The 12,513-nt window shown below is 51.4% G+C and overlaps 1 protein-coding gene across 1 annotated transcript; it reads left to right on the top strand.

Annotated features, from left to right (window-relative positions):
* Positions 1-3,867: 3,867 nt before the first annotated feature.
* LOC120642415 (UPF0481 protein At3g47200-like) lies at positions 3,868-6,159 on the top strand. The gene has a single exon (XM_039918922.1). It carries the CDS (start codon positions 4,197-4,199, stop codon positions 5,856-5,858), a length of 1,662 nt encoding a protein of 553 aa, XP_039774856.1. The 5' UTR covers positions 3,868-4,196; the 3' UTR covers positions 5,859-6,159.
* The last annotated feature ends 6,354 nt before the right edge of the window (positions 6,160-12,513 follow it).

Below are 12,513 nucleotides of genomic sequence, written 5' to 3'. Positions count from 1 at the left end.
TGTTTTTGTGTGGACTAATCTCCTGTGTATCTCGACATAAACACTTATTAGTCCACCTAAGTTGTCACTCAATTACCAAAACCAAACAAGGGTCTTTCAATCTCCCCCTTTTTGGTCATTGATGACAACTCTACAAAGATATGGAAATTAAGCATATTCCAAGCTAGCACTTCACACACGTGTAAATAGCTAACTTGGTTTGGTTTTTATATTTCTTATCCACCATTAAGACCACTTGTAAAAGATTGGATAAGCACCATAAAAATCCGACTTGGTAGTAATAACTCCCCCTACATGTGTGCTCAAGAGATTTGGTTTTAAACTCACACACATGCATAAATATGAAATTTGTGGGATTGTTATCACTACCAAGTGATGCTGAGGTATATAGGATAAACCTTTGAAGCGTGATACCAATTTGAGTTGCATCCTTGAAGTTCATTACTTAGCATCAATGAGTAACTAGACATTCATCAAAAACTCAAGATACCTCATGAGATTAACAATATTAGCAAGGCTTTTGATTCACTTGTAAAAAAAAATGTCTAGCTACAATCTATGCATGCTAGTTATCAAATCATCAATCAAGTTCTATGACTAGCATACATCACACACAAGCAATGCATATATAAATTTTAAAATTTATGCAAATGCAAGCAAGCACATGAATATGCACATATCAAATGCAAACAACCAAGTTCATGAGCTTGCTCCCTCTACTTGTGTGCTCCTCTTGTCTAAGAATATTGATCCTCCTCAATATTGCTCCTCTTGATCCATGTCCATGATCGCACTCTCATCTCATCTCCCCCTTTGTCATCCAAGGATAATTCATATCTTTGTTCATTCCTCTCCCCCTTTGTCATCAATGACCATAAAAAGGGCCGAAACCACATGAAATTTGCCATGTGAAGATCAATGGCTAGCACTTGAAGTTGTAGCTCTTGTACTTGTAGGGTTACCACTTGAATACCCCTTGTAGGCAATCATATGAAGTGCTTGTGGTTTGATACAAAGAGTTGGACTTGGGTAGATGGTTGAGTCTTGAATTTTCATTTTTGATGGACACTTTCAAGTTGATTGGAATTGACACCACTTGTAACAACAACATGTGGAAGCATGAAGACCACCTTGAAATGCCACATGTAGGACACTAGTAGGATTCTTGATATCGATACTTTGTAGTGGGGCTCCTCCCCCTATGTCAAAGTGTTTGTCAATCTACTTGAATCTTGAGCTCTTCTTGATGAGGGTAGCTTTCTTGATTTGAATTGATCACTTAAAGTTGAGGATCACTTGTGGAACCACCATTGTTGCACTAGATCTTCTTGAATGAATACCACTTGTATGACCATGTATATCACTTGTAGAGATACAATGATATACCTTTTGTTGAATCTAGTATCACTTGTAAAATCTTGATAGACCACTTTGTTGAATTTGACATTGATAATCAATTCTTGAACTAGATTGTTTCCATGAGCTTCTTTCTCTTTGACTTGATCTAGACTACTTGCCCAAATAATTCAACTCGGTTTGAACCAATGACAAGCTTCTTCACACCTCATTCTAAGGGTTATCTTGACAATGTTGAGTTAAACACTTGAAAGCTCATTTTCTAGATCAACTACTTGGGTTTACTAGCTCATGAATATGTCATATGTTACCACTAAATCATATCAAGCATAGAAGCAATAGTGGCATCATAAGACATTTAAAATTATTTTATTTTTCATGAATGATCACTATATATGACTATATGCACTAATCATGTCCTTAGCATAGTATGAATGCATATGTCAAGAAATTTCACCTTGCTATGTTGGAGTAGAGGATAGTCATTATATTCCAATTTAGTTCTCCAACTAGCATCATGAAGTCCAATTATAATAGCTTGGTGAAGACAAAGAATGCCAATATGAGTACCATGCTTTCACCCATATGAATTGAGAATTATTTATGATCAAGTGCACTATCTTGTTGGGGTTGGCTTGCTTCTTCTTTTTGATCTTTGCTTGCTTGAGAGAATACCATTTGAATATCACTTGAATTATCATGAATATCTCTCTATTTGGATGTTGTTTTCTTTTCTTGATCAACCCATTAGATGGCTTCAACTAAGCATCTCTTTGATGTCCTTTAGATAACCACTTTCTTGAAACACATGCATAAAAGCCTTCGGCTTCCTGGGCCCGCTCGAAATCCGCTGTGGCGGACTGTCCGCAGTCCCCTAGCGGACCGTCCGCAAGTGCCCTGTTGGCACCTTTTGTTCCACTTACTGCACATCGGAGTAACCGATGCTTATCGGATTGACCGACGCCAGTAGCGGACCGTCTGCGTGACCTAGGCGGATCGTCCGCAAGTGCCATGTCGCAGTTAAATCAATGTGCTGATGCCCCTATTCCGGTGTAACCGAACCCATGCGGACCGTCCGCAGATATGGAGCGAACCGTCCTCCTTACATTCCAGCTGCCAACACCGTTTCTGCAGAGCCTCTGACTAAAATCCTTCACACTTGCAGACTGTCCGCCTCTTACCTGCGGATTGTCCGCATTACACTTTCCAGACAGCCCAAAATTCCAGTGAAAGTTCTCGAGTTGAATTTGAATTTGGGATCATTGCTCATAAATACTTCCAAAAATTGTAAAATCAGCATGAATACCATCCATTAAGCAATAAAAACATGTTGTATCAAAAAAATTTGATAAAACACACAAGATCATTGTAAAATTAAAAGTAGCTCAAAAATGCACCAAAAAATGGTAGAAATACAAACCAAAAGATGCATAAGAAAACTAAATAGTACATGCACTAGATTTCAAGCCACATTTGAAAAGTAAATGACATTTAACTTGTTTTTCAATTTGCAAAATGATTTTTCATCCAAAAGCAAGGTCATATGGCTACTTATGCCGGTACCCCCTAAAAAAATTATTGCCGGTTGACAGCGATCCAAGGAGCAGGAGGCAATTATGGTCCAGCCTCCAGCCACCTGGCGGCGTTCGTGCCAAGTCACCGCACGCAACGCAGGACGCCGGAAGCCCGGCACCACTGATGAGGCACTGATTACTGATGAGCCTGCCGGCCAACGTGCTGGCTGGTGGCGGCAATCACAGCGTTCTCCTCCGCAGCTGCCGGGTGGGGCACTGGGGCGTGCGCGTTAGGTCCAGTCTTAGGGAGGTGTCATCGCACACAGTTGCTAAAAATGCCACATAAGTTTGATATTAAAATGACATAGTCACTTTTAGTGTACAGTGTTATGACATATTTTTATAAACACCTTACAACATTAAAATAGTGCAATGGTTGTATGATCAAATGTATTAGAACTCAACAAAGACCATTCTCAATGAGAGTGTCATTCTCGTGTCATGGCTTTGACAACCGTACTACGAGAGGGTCATGGTGATTACTCAGATAATCTCTCCTCTTAACTCTGTTGACAAATCAGCAATTTTACTAATATATCATAGTATTTAATAACTATGATATTCATATGATTTTTGCACCGAGACTGGTCTTAGGATACCATCAAGTAGGCTCGTCTCTTCTGCCGCTTCGATTCGGTGGCAGGGAGGGCGTCGTGCACCCCGCTACTAGCTCCGAATGCCCGGCGCTCCCGGATCCCGACACGCGCACGCCCCCATGCTGCAACAGCTAGGAATCAGCGAGCATCCGATTCCGCACTACCTGCGCAGAAAGCTTCGCTTTTGTTTGGAGGAATGGCGTATCATCCATTCTTGTTGACAGCAAGACGACGACGAGGTCGTTCGGGTAAAGAACAGCGAGCAGGAGATCAGAGCGGCAGAGGGTGCGAGGAAGAAGAACGCAGGCGCAATGACTAACGAAGGGACCATCAGAAAATTCAGAAGGCTCTTTCTTGTGGCGACGCTGTGTGTGGATTGTGAGACGTAATAGCGCGCTTAGATAATTTGTTGGACAAATGAGATCCATTTCTTGTGTTTGTTTACACGTTCAGGTCGGAGTTTTTTAAGCATAGACGCAACAGGAGAGACAGACTTGTGCACATCCACATCCCGATCACCATCAGCACATCATTGCCTTGCCGTGCGCCCTCGCCTGCTCTCCCCGTCCCGGGCCCGGCACCAGCCCAACTTGGCGGCCACGCGACGAGACGCTGCACGGTCACACCCCCTCCGGCCAGCCGAGCCGAGCCTCCCGTCCCGCCGCCACCGATGGTCGCCGTCTTCAACAAGGACGTGCTGAGCTGGTACCTCATCACCATCAAGCTCAGGGAGGCCGTCGACGCCAACCTCCAGAAGTCCCCGCCGCCGCCGCAGGAGCAGCAGCAGCGGGGCCTGCCGCTGCCGCTCACGAACGGCGCCGCGCCGCCGCCGCCGCCGCCGCCGCTCCAGCGCCAGCCGGAGCAGGAGCGGGCGCCCCGGTCGCGGGCGCAGTCCCCGGCGCACAGCCCCAAGCCGCAGGACTCGGAATGGGTGATCTCCATCCGCGGGAAGCTGGCGCAGGCGCGCGCCGAGGAGGCGGCGTGCCCCTGGGCGCGCCTCTCCGTGTACCGCGTCCCGAGGTGCCTCCGCGACGGCGACGAGCGCGCCTACACGCCGCAGGCGGTGTCCATCGGCCCGCTCCACCACGGCCGGCGCCGCCTGCGCGAGATGGACCGCCACAAGTGGCGCGCGCTGCACCACGTGCTCAAGCGCGCGGGCCACGACGTGACGGCGTACCTCGGCGCCGTGCGCGCGCTGGAGGACCGGGTGCGCGCCTGCTACGAGGGCCGCGCCGCCAGGATGGGGAGCAATGAGCTCGCCGAGTGCCTCGTCCTGGACGGGACCTTCGTGCTGGAGCTCTTCCGCGGCGCGCTGGACGGCGGGAAGGGGTTCGTCGACGACCTGGGCTACTCGCGGCACGACCCCATCTTCGCCATGAGCGGCGCGATGCACGCCGTGCGCAACGACATGATCCTGCTCGAGAACCAGATCCCGCTCTTCGTGCTGGACCTCCTGCTCGGGATCCAGCTCGGCCACCCGGAGCAGACGGGCGCCGTCGCCAGCCTCGCCGTGCGCTTCTTCGACCCGCTCATGCCCACCGACGCGCCGCTGCTCCGCAAGGACCGGTCCAAGCTGGAGTTGTCCATCGGCGCCGCCGAGGCCGCGGCGGCGTTCGACCCGCTGTCCGACCCCATGCTCCACTGCCTCGACGTGTTCCGGCGCAGCCTCCTGCGCGCCGGGCTGCAGCCCATGCCGCCTCCCCCCGCGCGGCTCTGGCTCAAGAAGTGGTCCGGGCTGCGCCGCGTGGCCGACAAGCGGCGGCAGCAGTTCGTGCACTGCGTGTCGGAGCTCCGGGAGGCCGGCATCCGGTGCCGGCGGCACAACACGGACCGGTTCTGGGACATCAAGTTCGACGACGGCGTGCTCCAGATCCCGCGCATCCTCATCTACGACGGCACCAAGTCGCTGTTCCTGAACCTGATCGCGTTCGAGCAGTGCCACATGGACATCGCCACCCCGGGCGGCAACAACATCACCTCCTACGCCATCTTCATGGACAACCTCATCAACTCGGCGGAGGACGTCAAGTACCTGCACGACCGCGGCATCATCGAGCACTGGCTCGGCAGCGACGCCGAGGTGGCCGACCTCTTCAACCGCCTCTGCGACGAGGTGGTGTTCGACATCAACGACAGCTACCTCTCCGGGCTGTCGGACCAGGTGAACAGGTACTACGAGCACAAGTGGAGCACGTGGGTGGCCAGCCTGAAGCACAACTACTTCAGCAATCCGTGGGCGATCGTCTCCGTCGTCGCCGCCGTGTTCCTGCTCCTGCTCACCACCATGCAGACCTTCTACAGCGCCTACAGCTACTACAGCCCGCCCCATTGATCGCCGGGCCGGGTCCTTTCGAAACTGGCCCAAAATCATCTTTTCCGTACTGGCGCCCCGCAATCTTTGAATTGCTAGTTTACTGATTCGGTCGAGTGAGGCGAAGTAACAGATTCCTTGCCTTTTGAATTGTGTCTTGGTTTTGGTTATTTATCAAGGAAGATTTCTTCCATTTGAGTTGTGGAGGGGCATTTGACCAGCAATTTTTTTTGTCAGTACATAATGATCTTGTATTACTGCGTATGTAAACGGATTTGGATAAGGACAAATAACACATATCATTGATGGCTTGAATGTTTCATGCCCACCTCTTTTTAGTACGGCAAGAGCCCGAGTAAATAAACTAGTTCTCACACTCTATCGGCTAAATAAATCTTAAGAGGTAAGATTGTTAAATAAATCTTAAGAGGTAAGATTGTTAAATAAATCTTAGCCCTTGATTTTTATGGGAGGAAAAATAATTACGGGAAAAAACCACTTATTTCCTCCCTAAAAGACGCATACTAGCTAAGAGAAAATATTATAGCAAGCTGAATTCTACGTGGAGAGAGAAAAAAAAACTCGGCGCTCCACTTACCGCCGGTTGAAGCGGGCGGATCGTTCCCATCTTGTGGGCCCAGATATAAGGAACCGCTCGCACGCAGCCGGCCGGGGGCGCAGAAGCGGGCGCTGTGTGCGTTCGCAGCCGGCTGGTGGGCTGGGTTATTAACCCTGCTCTAACAGAAAGAGCACTTCTTTTGGTGACTTCGAGTATAGCAGTTTTTCTCTTTGTTTTTTTCCCCTGCATTGGCTCTCTGTACGCTGTTCTTTTTCTCTCAGCTAGCTTTTTTTGTGAGATCGATCAAAATATAGTCAACGGCCTGCCTCAACTTGCATTGCATTGAACTTGGATAGCATATCGAGATGGACTCTACTTTTATCGGAACACCACTACGTAACATGCGCCAAAGAATTGTTACATTCACATATCCTATGGTGAGTGTTATACGATCATGTTCTAAAATCCCGTACATGGTTTGAAACGTGCATGTTATGGTGCATCGCATGCGATCTAATAAGATCAGCATTATCTAGGCTAATCATGTTACCATTAATGTGCACAGAATGGATGAATTATTAGATTACCGTTCACTGATTGGAAAAAGCTAATCATGTTATGATTAAAATTGGTGGTGCGTCACGTAACGATAATCCTACATCGAGAGGCCCTCCCATTACAGTAGAAAAGCAAAGGGGAAGAAGAAGAATGTAACAAATGGGAAGAAGAAGGTAACAAGACCACCACCGGCGGGTTGTGGGCGGCGGCGGTCGGCGGTGAGCGCCGCCGGTCGCGGGCGGTGGCGGAGGTCGGCGGGTTTCCGGGGTTTGGGGTTGGGGAAGCTTCCATGGCCTGCGGCTTTAGAGGGATGGCCGTGGGCGGCGGTCGGCTCGGCGGAGGAGGCGGGTTGTGGGCGGCGAGGCCAGCGGCGATGATGCCGCCGGTCGGGCGGTGGTGGACAACCGGTGGGCAGGGTCAGCGGCGGGGGCGAGAAATGGAGGCGGACAGAGAGGAAGGCAGTGGGGAGGGGGGAGGGAGGGTGTAACATCCCTATTTCCTTCACTAAGATAAAACTTATTTTCGCGATAAAACATAGTAGCACAACAGCAAGCAAGGCTACTCACGAGCAAGCTAACTAGCAAGCAAGCATGCACACACGCACAAGCCATCCGTGCAACAGCCACCATGCTTGGGTAGCTACTGCTGTTTCCGCGCCGCTGCAACCGCCAAACCCGCCCCCTCTGTCCTCGCTCGCGCTCGCGGCACGCCACACGCGCGACATGCCGGCCCCACGACGGGACCACGCACTTCCGCCGGCACCATGCCGTGCCGCCCATCGCCGCGTCCCCACCTCGCCCACGCCGCTGCAGCGTTCTCGCCGGCTTTGCCGCCTCGACGCTCGCGCCCTCAACGCTGCCGTCGCCTCGACCACAATGCTGATTTCCACTCCCACACTCGTGTCCGACAGCATCTGCGCAGTTGAGCCAACGCTGCGGCTCTAGTATTCCTTGCCTAAATTCTAATATGCTACAGTCCACCTCACCACAACCATACTTGTTCTGCTCCTCCACAACACCAAAATCCACTAACACACTCTGCAATACAGTCCACCCAACCAGGCCATTGTGTCCTTCCTGCGTGCATGCTGATGCACAGCTACACCATACTAATGGGCTGCATGTTGCATGCCATGTTCCATCCCTCGCCTTACGTGTTTGCATGCACGTAGCCGTAGCGATGTGATTAATTGACCTTGGCCGTGTTCAGTTACAAAATTCCAAATTCCAAATTTTTTTTCCGACACCTGCATGGAGACTTAAATCTAGACGAAATAAAAAACATATTGCTACTGCTGTCTGTAAATGACGAGACGAATCTAATGAACCTAATTAGTCTGTAATTAGATGCTAAATTGCTACATTAATGCTACAGTAAATAACCACTAACGACGGCTTAATTAGGCTCGTTAGATTCATCTCGCGATTTACAGACGGGTTCTGTAATTATTTTTGTGATCAGTCTATATTTAATACTTCAAATATAGAAAGATGTCTTTTCAAAAATTTTACAGGCTGCAACCAAACACGGCCCTTGCCAGCCGGACTCATCCCGTCCTCGACGCTTGCGTGTATCCCAGCATGCCGAACTCCGCTGCCGTGCCCTGGCTTGTAGTGTCCGAGCATCCCGCTGACTGCCTTCATGCACATCACGACGCACCGTCAACCTGGCCTCGCCGCGCCTATAAAAGGACGAGGCCGAGCAGAGCCCCGCCACCATCGAGCTCGCCGCACCGCGCCGCTCCGCTCCGCTCCGCCAGCTCTCTGTCTCTCTCAATTTCTATCCCTACTCCACAGACAGAGCCACGAACGCCATCGTCGATCTCCTCCACTAGGCCGTCTTGGTTGAATTACTTCGACGGTGAGCACCCCCACACCTTCCTCTAACTTCTCCAAGCCGAGCTTTTCCCTATCTTTGCTTGAGCAGAGCTCCCCACGAGCTCGCCGGCCGCCACCCATGGCCGCAGCAGCTCCGTCGGGAAGCCCCAAGATCGAATCCCCTCTCCCTCCTCTCTCTCTATACCCTCGGAGTCGAGAACGGTGGTCGGAGCTGCCGCCAGCTCGAGCTCATGCAGCCCAGCCATGGCGTCGTGGCAGAGGAGAAACGAGCTGATGTTCTGCCTTCTCTGTTAATTCTCCTAAGCACACGAACGGGCTTGGTTCTTTATGAACCAAAGGCACCGTTGCTGGGCCGTCCAGCCCACACACCCATAAACTAAGATAGGCCACGTTGAGCTACTGATCAGGAAACGTCACACACTTAATAAATATTCTTTTCCATTTTCGAAATTAGTTAAGCACCTAATCTTGCAACTCCAATATCTTACCCATCCAAGCTCCGATTCCATTGATATTTTTTTTCCTAAATTCTTCTAAAATCGTATACTATCTATTCATCATATTTTTATCTCCATTTGAGCTCATTTTATTTTATGTTTGTACTTGCTTGTGTTTGTTTACCGGTTGTGCTGTCTCTGCCCGTAGACGACGGAGTGACAGAGAAGGAGCGCGCCGAGGAGTACGAAGGCCAGTACCGCGAGCTGGAGCCAGAAGACCCGTACCGCGAGCAGGAAGCCGTCGCCGCTGACGCGTATGTAAGCGAAGGCAAGTTTCATCGACCCCTACGTGAGCGGTTGCATCCATGTGAGGACGTCTAGTTGTAGCCTTGGTCTAAGATCGATTACAGATACCGGTACTTGAGTGATTGAGTGTGCTCATGCATGCATATGAGTAGTTATGCATATCCAGAGTTGAGGCTAGGATTTGAAGGGATTTGGCTGAGACTAGGGCAGCTGAGTATGCTGGAGCCAGCATTACCGTGGTGGTAGATTGGCAGGTGAGTGCTACCGTGGTGGTAGGCTCGAGTTGGCATGTTAAGGGATGGTTGCTGCACTGGTGAACCATAAGGACCGAGTTGTTTTGACATCTCACCTAGTTTACTTTAGTACGACCACAGGTTCCGGTATGGGCCGGACTTAGCCTAATATCACTGGTTAGCCTGACGGTCGCATGGATGGTTTACGGGTATAGACCATTGGAGTCAGGGCCCGAGGGTTTGTGTGGCCGGGCTGGGGCGTGACCACGGCTGGGTGTCGGTTATGTCGGTTGTCCGTTTGGGCAGTCGAGCGTGTGGGTACAGTGTACGACCTCTGCAGAGTGTATAATCCATTCGAATGGTCCGTGTCCACGGCATGGACAGGCTACGATGTGGTCCTGACAATTAGTGAGCTACCTACTGTGGGTTGGGTCTGGAAGGGTTTGCATACCATTAGTTACATTGCCAATAGATTGTGCTTAATATGTGTCGTACATGTCATTCCCCTCCCGTAGAGCAAGGTGGAACTTTCTGAGTACTTTTGTACTCAATCCTTGTTGATTTTCTCGAGAGGATCATGACTTTGTGCCGGAAGACTACGAGTAGATCGTGTCCGTACCCAAGCTTTTTGAGTGGAGCCGTGATGGATGAAGAGCTAATCCTACATGTCGTTATGCTAGTTGTTATCCTATGGTTGTTCTGTGTAGCTTTGTGTTGTCATTTTACTCCTCATGTACGTGTTAAATAAAGCTCTGTATGACTCTGGACTCCACTTGATGTAACATGTATTGTGCCAGAGACTTAATTCGGCAAATAATACATGGTTTAGCCTTGATCTTCGAGTCGGGGCGCTTCAGGTGGTATCAGAGCCATGCTTGGCTGTAGGACACGAACCGGTAGTAAAAGATGACCGTAGGAGCCCTAAGATGGTCAATCATTGAAAATCTACTACTCCTTAAACTTTATCGTTGTTATGCTAACCCTACCCTTGAAAGTCAGATGGCTGATGACTGGACCACCACCTACTGCATCAACGAAGATGGATTCCCCAGAGTGCTTTATGCTGCCACAGTGCGACTTGGTATTCCGGAACATCCGGAGTATGTGGGTCGCAAGTTCATGGAGCATGGCACCGAAAGCTGTGAGGTCACCATCCATATTGACGCCAATGATAAGTACTTGGAGATGCAACCCAGGAGTGTCGCCGCCACTGGAGCCCGTATGCCTGACACCATTCAGCTTGCAGCTCACAAGGCGCTGCGGTACCTGTGCCAGATGTTTGAATGGCACTTGGGTTCCACCCTGTAACACCCTAATTTAAATTTCAGCTTTAATGATAAAATTAATTGGCATTATTTAAATTTTCTAAGGTTTATTATGATTAGTCTTGCATTTACTCTAATTTTGTTTCATAAGTAATTAAAATTTTCTCTAGGTTTGAAATTGTTTGTGCATTCATGCCGGTGCTTGGTTTTTATTTTGGTTGAATGCATAGGGTTTGAATTCAAACTTTTGTTTGAAATTCAAATAGTTTGAGTGTGTTTGGAAAAGAAAGAGAGGAAGCAACCCTGTTCAAACCAGTAGCAAACTCAGCCCAGCACCTTGTCAGCTCAACCCAGGCAGCCCAACCCCATCCCGCTCGGCCCTCTTTCCTTCAGAGCCCAGCCCGGCGGCCTCCTCCTGCGCGCAGCCCGCTTCTCCGCTTCGGCCCAGCAAGCGTCGAGCCCACCTGCCAGCGCTTCCCTCCGCAGGCAACGCCGCGCGCTCGCTCGGTGCCGCTGACAGCACGTCCCGCCCGTCAGCGACAGTCCTCTCCCCCGCTCGCCCGCGTCCACGCGCGCGTCGCCCTCGCTGCCCACCTGGGCCCACCTGTCGGTCTCAGCCAGCTCACGCGCATGGCCCAGCGCCACGACCCGTGTCGCATGCCCCGCGCTCGCTCCCTACCCCACTGACGCCGCGGCCCCACCGGTCATCATCGTCCCCCTCCTCCTTCCTTCCTCTCCACCGTGTTGAGATCCCCTGCTCCGCTCGCCCCACTCGGCTCTGTGGACCAAGCCGCGCCACCCCGACCCAGCAGTCCCACCGGTCAGCCCGCCTTCCCCGTGCCCTCACCTTCTAGAAGCCCATCCCGAGCTCAGATCACGCCGAACCGCTCCACGATCCGCCTTCCCCGCGCTACACCGAACCCGCCCGAGATCACCGCCGTGATCCTCGCAATCACCTTCCCGGGCACGCATGCCCAAATCTTCGGACCTGCCTTTATTTGGCCCCCGCGCACCCTCCTGAACCCTACCACGCCTCACCAAGGCTGCCACCGAGCTCCAGCACCACCGCCGCCTTGCTCCGCCGCGCAGAGCATCTGCTCCGCCGTGGCCACGCCACCTCGCCGTGCCTCAGCCACCGTGAACCCCCGCAAAAACTTTGTCCTGTGCCCAGGCACCTTCCTGAACAGCTGCCTTGATCCCGACCGCAGGCAATCACCGGAATTTCGCCGAACTCCATCCCCGGTAAGCCCCTGCGCCGCCGCAGTTCCTTACCGCCGGCGACCCCCGATCCTCCTCTGACCCTCGTTCCTTGACCTCAGCACCGCTGCGCATCTCCTTGATGAATCCAGGAACCCGGAGCACCCCCGCAGCGATCTCCTCCGCGAGCTCCGCCATGACCCGCCGCCCGGATCCCGCCGCCGGCCATCCTGCGCTGCGACTCCGGCCCGAACTGAACCCTCGGTGAGCACCCGCATCCTCC

The sequence above is a fragment of the Panicum virgatum genome, chromosome 7K (genome assembly GCF_016808335.1).
Source record: "Panicum virgatum strain AP13 chromosome 7K, P.virgatum_v5, whole genome shotgun sequence".
Lineage (NCBI taxonomy): Eukaryota > Viridiplantae > Streptophyta > Magnoliopsida > Poales > Poaceae > Panicum > Panicum virgatum.
Note: the sequence above shows the minus strand (reverse complement) of the source record. Positions and strands in the feature narration are given on the sequence as shown.

Bases quoted from the DNA above. Each gene is read 5' to 3' on its own strand.
- LOC120642415 (XM_039918922.1), top strand. From the start codon at position 4,197: ATGGTCGCCGTCTTCAACAAGGACGTGCTGAGCTGGTACCTCATCACC.